The 7,915-nt window shown below is 51.9% G+C and overlaps 2 protein-coding genes across 2 annotated transcripts; one reads left to right on the top strand and one right to left on the bottom strand.

The window, feature by feature from the left end:
- The first annotated feature begins 730 nt into the window (after positions 1 to 730).
- LOC123138011 (uncharacterized) lies at positions 731 to 4,559 on the top strand. The gene is made up of 4 exons (XM_044557903.1): positions 731 to 1,638; positions 3,079 to 3,362; positions 3,449 to 3,676; positions 3,776 to 4,559. The coding sequence occupies exons 1-4, from the start codon at positions 1,122 to 1,124 to the stop codon at positions 4,256 to 4,258; spliced, it is 1,512 nt and encodes a 503-aa protein (XP_044413838.1). The 5' UTR covers positions 731 to 1,121; the 3' UTR covers positions 4,259 to 4,559.
- On the bottom strand, positions 4,530 to 7,635 carry LOC123138012 (uncharacterized). Its single transcript, XM_044557904.1, has 7 exons — positions 7,213 to 7,635; positions 6,731 to 6,904; positions 6,522 to 6,614; positions 6,344 to 6,412; positions 5,836 to 6,042; positions 5,071 to 5,196; positions 4,530 to 4,960 (listed from the first exon to the last, which is right to left on the bottom strand). Exons 1-7 carry the CDS (start codon positions 7,468 to 7,470, stop codon positions 4,808 to 4,810), a joined length of 1,080 nt encoding a protein of 359 aa, XP_044413839.1. The 5' UTR covers positions 7,471 to 7,635; the 3' UTR covers positions 4,530 to 4,807.
- Between the last annotated feature and the right edge of the window lie 280 nt (positions 7,636 to 7,915).

Raw genomic sequence — 7,915 nt, 5'->3', positions numbered from 1 at the left:
AAGTGATCTCATCTCCAACGAGGATCCGCGATGGGGCCACTTTCGACCTGATTTGCCCATTTCATCCTGTTTTAGGATTCTCCTTGTAAAAGTCAGTGACTGGTATGCATTTCCTTTGTTTCTACTCCCTCCGTTTCAAAATAGATGACTCAACTCTGTACTAACTTTAGTACAAAGTTGAGTCATCTATTTTGAAACGGAGAGAATATGGGTAATAGTATAAACTGCTTATCGTCACTGCTCTATGTCTACTGCAGTTTTTTTTTTGGAAGAAACACCCAAGGAGGATCTTATCTCAAAGACAACAATAATCGTTACTTTCTCCCCTAAATAAGTGTTGCTGATTTAGTAGATAAGTGTCCGCTGATTTAGTATTAGCCTTTTTTCTCCTCGATCGTAGGACTACCGCAGTTCTTGCTCCTTCTAGACCCTTATTTTTCTGTTCAAAAAGGAGCGAGAGATGCATGCATCGCGTCTAGAAAAGGGTAAAGGCGTACACGGATTCTGCGTTTACGGGACGTATACATGCGGCGGTGTATGACGTTGCCGAATGCGCACGGGCTCGATCGATCGATCTCCCCCCGATCAGAGATGCCCGCGCGAACTGGAAGTCGCCGAATTCCAAGTCCACGCACGCCAAACCATCCGCCCGCCCCATCTGCTAGCGAGCGAAGTAATTTAAAAGACGGACGGCCCAGATGCACCAGCCCGCGCGGTCGTCCGGTCCGATGCGCCTCGGCCGGTCGGGGGTAGGGTACGGTGGGGGTCGCCACCAGCACGGCAGATTTTAATCCCAGCGACAGCAACAGTTCTTATCCACCGCGCTCGCGCCTCCATTAATTCGGCCTCCTCCAAAGCGTTTGCATCTGTACTCCCTCTCTCCCTCTCCTCCTCCCCCGGCCGTGTGAAGGCGCAAGAATCTTCTTCGTGGGCTGCCGCCGCTGCGAGTTGCGATGACGACGGCGACGGCGACGGGGCAGTGGTAGTTAGTACCCACGCAAGTCAAAAGGGGCTATAGATCTCTCCGTATATAGCGCAGCTCCACGGCGGCTGGTTCATTTTCGCGAGCTAGCTGCTGCTGCGCGAGGGAGTAGGAGGGAGAAAGCGAGAGGCCTCCTATTATGCCCATGGACTACGGGAAGAGGCAGCAGGGCGGGGTGGTGGCGATCGAGTGCGTGGCGGGCGGGTCGCGGGCGGAGGAGTGGGGCACGGGCTGCACCGAGACGGTGCAGACCGGCGACGTCGTGGAGGAGCTCCTCATCGGGGTCGGCGGCCGCGGCGGGCCGGCCGTGCACGCCGCGCCCTTCAAGGGCGGCCGCGCCGCGCTGCAGAAGCTGCTGCACGCCGCCTACAAGCGCGGGGACACGTCCGTGGAGGTGCGCGTGCGGCGCCCCGCGCACGCGCAGCAGCAGCTGGTGCCGGGGGAGGTGGACAGCAGCGGCGAGCTGCTGGGCCCCGGCTCGGACGCGGCGGCCGCCAGGATGCAGGCCTGCATAGTGCCGCAGGAGACAACCGGCGGCGGCGGCGGGATGGCGATGGTGGGGCGCAGCCAGAAGTACGTGCTCCGGTCCATCCGCGACCCCAACTACGCCGTCGGGCTCGTCGACCGCAGCGAGAGCGAATGCGTCGCCTTCCGAGGTAAACAGCAGCCGCACGGCACCGCCGCGTTTCCGCCATCATCCAATCCGCAGATATTTTCTAGAACCTCCGCAGATCTTTATTTCCGATTCAACTTGTTCGATTTTTTGCTTGCGATTGCGTTAGTTAGCGAAGAAAAGTAAAAGTCTTCGACTGAGTTTTCGCTACATGCCGGGTTGGACTTGAGAAAAAGGATAGGGCGCCGATGATGCGTGCATGCGCGCGTTCCCGCTGCATGCGACTTTCGCGCACAGGTTGGTGTACTTTGACAGGCGGCACCGGACACCATCTTTATCGTTTTCTCTCCCGATCGATCGCGATAGAATTCTTTTTGGCGCGCTCGATCATCCACAAGACTGGTTTCGGCTGCATGCTGATGCGCCGAGGCATATGCTTGGATCAGTTTTGGCCGCCTAGTGAAGATGATTTGGCGTGCTCGATCACTCACAAGGGCTGGTTTTGTTTGCACGCCAAGGCATATGCTTGGATCAGTTGTAAAATATGGTCACTTCCGTGGTACGGTCATCGTGTTTAGTACTTTAGTTAGGAAATGTGATCGGGATATTCCTACGTATATAACGGGAAAGAGCTAGCTGCTGATAGCATTGTTGTTCTTGTTGTGTTTTAGGCTGCTTTCGTTTCCAGTTTTTTGGACTGGTAATTTGGCCTGGCCAACTTATATATAGAGCTGTTTGCAGTCCACAGATATGCTATGATATATAAATACATCTACTGCCTTTTTAATGCTAATATGCTACTTCTAAATATTGGCAGTATGTGAAACAGCAATTTGTTATGATGTGCAACGTACTTAAGGGAAAATGAACTTCACGGCCAATATGTTCCTTCTACCCGTATAAGAGTTTAGGTCCCTATTTTCCATTTAGCCGGCCGGGTAGGTATACGGTACGTATGCACCCATGCTTAGCCAGATCTTACCAAACATCGAATCATCAGTCTAGCTCTAGTCGCATGCCCGTACTTCCAGGCAGCAGACACGGCGGTGCACGTTGAATGGAATCTGCATTTGGATTCAATCATTCATACACGGCAACGGCGTCCACTTGCGGATTTAGTATTCAATGGCAATGTTCCTCTGAGATCATAATGCGGTTCGGAGATTCACCGGTTGACTTTATACCTCCTAGGTCGATGATGTCGCGTCCAGCTTGTTCGCACTAGGAGTAATAAGTAAAAAAAAAACTCGCACATGGTTGCAGATCGTGCAGACGCCTTGGTTCGAGCTTGAGACTCCTCTGCAAATCTAATGCCATCTCCTGATGATCAAATAAAGAATCTACAAATCTACTGTCATCTCCAGATGCTCAAATAAAGAACTGAAACACGATCAGCTGTTCGATAAATATCGTAATGTTATTACGTCATGGCCGACGTTGATCGCTCGCTCACGACGGCGGCGGCGGTGGTGCATGCATGCAGGGTCGAGGAGCTCTCGGGTGGTGTGCGCGCTGAGCAAGGCGCAGCTGCAGGACGGCTACGTGTCCTACCCGTGGGAGAAGAAGATGAAGGAGGTGCTGCCGGTGCCCAGCTCCAGCAGCTTCCTCTCCCTGCTCGTCCTCCCCACCGCGCTCGACCGCGCCAACTCCCGCTACAACTCCGTCGACGACACGCTGGCCCGCGCCAACGCCTGGTTCCTCTCCTCGCAGGCCGCCGGCGTGCCCATCGCCTTCCTCAACGTCCAGACCGAGGCCCTCCTCACCAAGGTTCCTTATACTATATTTTGCCATCAGAATGATTATGTGGGGGATGTTTTTGGTGTTTTTCTGACGTTCTCGCATGCATGGTGCAGATCTCCGGCGACATGGCCTCAGCGACGGTCAACTCCGGGTCACTGGCCGACCTCCCGAACCTTGCCAACGCGAGCCTGTACGGGTTCGAGGACTACCACGGCGTGGACATCGGCGTGGTGAAGGCGGTGCGCCTCTGGTTCACAGCGGCCGCCGGAGAAATGCCCGTGGAGATCATCCTCGAGGAGGGCGACACCAAGCTCGGCTTCGCCATCAGTCGCACCGAAGAGGTAGCAATGCCGGAGGAATGTCTGTCTCTGTATGTCTCTACTTCTAGCTCTAGTGCGCGTTTGAACTGATTCGCTCTTGGAAATGGGAATGGGGTGCAGGGCTTCCTCTACATCTCGTCGGTCATGGAAGACGACGGCGACCGGCCGGCGCCGTCGACGCGGTCGGGGCTGCGGGACCTCTACCGGGAGGCGAAGCGCGCGTCCAAGCTGCTGGTCATCTCCCGGGTGTCGTGCCGCAAGGTGCTGCCGTGGATGGTGTCCACCTCCGGGGCCATCCGGTGCTTCGACACCGTGTCGCTCAGCCAGAAGCTGTCCCTGCACCGGCACGCCCTGCGCCCCATCCTGCTCCACGTCCTCATGTGGGACTTCGGCACCGACGCGCCGAACCGGCCGCAGGGGGCGCCCTGCCCGACGCCGCAGCCGTCCCCGGCGTTTGCCGAGCTGCTGCGGCAGAACTCCTTCTCGTGGGTCGACCAGCCGCCGCAGCCCGACGGCGAGCCGGGGATGGTGCAGGGGAGGGACACCGCAGGGGACGCCTCCTTCAGGTTCCACAACTTCTCGCTGCCCAACAACTGGGTCTGAAGTCTGATGAAACGCCTTGACTACGTGCGTGGCCGCTGTACTGTACATATGTGCATCTCAATTAGCCGGTTTGTGATGAGAAGAAACAACGCTTTGCAGTGTCACAGCTTACTGCGCAGAGTGGAGTGGACTATAATTTTGACCCCTAAAATAGTGTTACTAGTGCTGTGCGTTTGATGTTTCAGCTCAGAACAGATTTATCGGTTGCAAAACGGATTGCAAGGATGATTTTCGTAGACAGCAACCCTGATATCAGTTCAGTACACTTCGGTTCGAGAATAACAGTACCACTATTATTTAATTTTCACAGGTGCTATCAGTTCAGTACACCAGAGCATGAGCATCCACTATAACTTAACAGGGGGATCAAATGGACATATACTTAGCATGGACATAGATAGGGTTGTGTCGGAAATAGACCGGCGCAACCTCGGTATGTCAACAAAGTTGAATGAAGATACAAGTATCAGCTTGGATTATCGCAATTCGCGTTCTGACCACAGAAGGCGGATTAACGAGTCACCAGATTAATCGGCGGTCTGTGTACGCCTAGAGTGCAACCTTCCCTTTCAGATTGATCGCCGAGAGCTCTTGCTCAACATACTCCCCGGCACATATAGGCGGATAACTATGAGCATTGGGTGCTTCAGCAAAGTGGCCCAATGGCTTGAGTGTCGCATCGGAAGCAATGTGCGAGAATAGCTGTTTGGACATACATAGAAATCGGTTAGTCAATAACTCGGCAGAGCACATAGGATTGTGGAAACCGTGACGAGGTTAGCAGACATATGGTGGGAACTGAGAGTACTTACCGTCGATGAGATCCTCCACAAGCTTCGGTTCTGCTCTTTAGCTAGTTCTATTGCCTCTAATGTTCTCTTGGTCACCACTACCTCATGCATTCCAGCTAAACATTCGCCACCAGTAAGCCATTCCAACTGTACAGAAAAGGAGCACATAAAAATAGTGAGGTGTATCCTTTTAGGCCTCCTTTGGTTTGTAGGAATTTTGTAGGAACTCTATAGGATAGGATTTGCAAAGGAAAAATTCCTTTGAAGCCCTTTGGTTTGTAGGAATGGATTCCTATTCCTATATAGGATAGGAATCAATCCTTCACATTTTGGAGGGAAAAAATCATTAGCCTAGACTCAATGGAAAAATTCCTATCCTATGCATCAAATGGCATCTCTTCTATATAGGAATTAAGATGCATGTCATCTCACTTCCTATGATTTTCCTATTCCTATAAAATTCCTATCCTATGAACCAAATGAGGCGAGCGTGTGCACGTGCTTCACTGCCACACCCAGCACCCTGGAAATACTGCCCAGCTCTCATTTGCCTAACATTTCCATACAAGTATTTATAGATCCTTACATGCAAGTGTGTAATATTTCAGGAAAGACTCAGATATGAAACTAAAGTTTGATTTCAAGATGACAAAATCAACTATTTCAGAAAAAACAGTACTTGTATATAAGAACAAAATATTAAAGACAATATGCATAAGTATCATTTCATCAAACTAGGAGTGCAGAACAATTGAAAATGCATCCAGTGAAAATGGCAGAACTAACCTGTTTCCCTGACTGAATGAGAAGACAGCCAACAGGGACCTTCACCTCCATCTTTTTACCATTACTTAACCAAATGTTCAGGCCTGGAAATCTACTACGACCATGAATGGTCAAGAAATTAAGATCATAATGGAACCCAGCAAACACAGTGCCCTCAGAACCGTGACGCATCAGATTACTTCCGGTTGGTGCTAGGAGGTGCGGTCCCTATTGAAACACGAGAATAATTGAGCAGTGTCAATAGGATGATCAAAGAACTTCAACATGAATAATACTTCTTTTTAAAAGAACATGAATAATACTTCTTTTTAGAAGAACACTTCTAGTACTCAAAATGCTGGATTGCACGACTGAAAAATCAGAAGATCCCATACCACACCTTTAAACCAACTAAGGCATTGAAATTTTACTAATAGCTGGAACGCGGCACTGTTTTAAGAACATTCATTTCAGATAAATTTAAGAATTATAACAGAACGAGTGAGCGTGCTGAGAATTATAACATTACCTCCTTCATCAAAGAGGTAAATGCATCCTTTGACAAGCCAAATCCAATTGCTGCCATCTCAGCAACAACCTACAAAAGAAGTGTGTCCAACCAACTTCTGAATATTGTATAATATAGACTTGCCATGCATAAACTGCAGAAAACATCAACTTAGAAAAAGTGTGGACTGGATATGTACCTCAATTGCAGAAATCATTTTTGCACCCCAGGAATCCATTGTCTCTTTCCACTCCGGTAATCCATCAGGAATAACAGGTTCTGCGTTCAGCTCCTACACAAAAATTGCTCACAATTCAGCATATAACGCGCAAATAGTGGCTAGACGTGAAGCGTGGAATTCATTCAGACTTCCACATCACACTGAAGAGATCATGTAGAAATGGCCACCTTAAAGCGGGTATTCGACGGGCGAGGACCCACTCTCCACATGTAGCGCCATTTCGGGTCTGGTCCCTTAGGGGTGGCTGGTTGAAACTCCTCTGGCATACTCTTGATCCTGTCTTGCATCTCCTTGTCGACGAGGCTGCGAGGCACCTCCACGCCTTCAGGTGTCACGCCGACCTTATCATATAAACAGGATCAAAATCCATCATTGCAAATGGGGTAACTTAAGGCATCAAACATTCAGCGTAACTGTTGGATGTATCAATCTTATGTGCCTGAATTTGATGGTGATTTTATAATGCAGAGGATCATATCAGAGAACTTGAACCGGGAACAAGTACTGCTACTGATCCTAGAATGTCGAACTTAATTTCGTCCGAACCCTAGCCTCCGTCCCCACCTAATCGGACACCATAATTCGCCGGGGAAGCGGGGGGATGCGGAGGCTACCGCTTCCATCAAACGGAATCATTTAGTAGTAGTACCTGGTAGTGGAGGTGGGGGCGCTCCTGGAGGCGCTTGGAGTCGTCGGATCGGGCGAAGTAGCGCTCGACGACGTCGAGGAAGCGGTCGTTGTCGGCGGCGGTGCAGCGGGGGTCCTTGACCAGCAGCGCCCCCGTGTCCCGCAGGCTGGCGCTCACCGTGGCGCAGAGCGCGCGCAGCGCTTCCTCCGCCTCGGCCGGCGCGGCGTCGCCGGCGGCGGCCTGCAGGAAGGGCGCGAGATCCACCACGGGGAGGTCCATTGGGCTGCGGACGGGCGGCGGCGGGAGAGGCGAGTTAAATTCCGCTGCCGCTAAAAAAAATGCGGTTGTGAGGGGGATCGGATTGTGGAACCCGCGCTGGCTGCGTCTGTCAGTAGTAGTAACTGGTGGAACAGCGGGTGGGGCGACCGGGCGAGAGAGAAATGTTGCGTGAAGGAAGGGGGCCGAGAGAGGGAGAGCCGGGGCCGGAACCGCAAACCGTGTGCGCACGGAACCGGTCTGGATAGAGATTCTTCCCCGGTACGGCGGCGGTGCGGTCGCGCCGCGCACGCAAGGGAAAGCCAAAGCGGCGGAGAAGCGGCTCCTGTTTCTTGCGCGCGTCCACTTGTGTCGTGTGGTGGCTTTCCAGCCCAGCGATTGCTGAAAGCAACGCATGCACTTTTTCCCATTTTTTTTCCTTGAACAAGCAAAGGCGCCAATTCATTCA

The sequence above is a fragment of the Triticum aestivum genome, chromosome 6B (genome assembly GCF_018294505.1).
Source record: "Triticum aestivum cultivar Chinese Spring chromosome 6B, IWGSC CS RefSeq v2.1, whole genome shotgun sequence".
In the NCBI taxonomy this organism is placed as follows: Eukaryota; Viridiplantae; Streptophyta; class Magnoliopsida; order Poales; family Poaceae; genus Triticum; species Triticum aestivum.
Note: the sequence above shows the minus strand (reverse complement) of the source record. Positions and strands in the feature narration are given on the sequence as shown.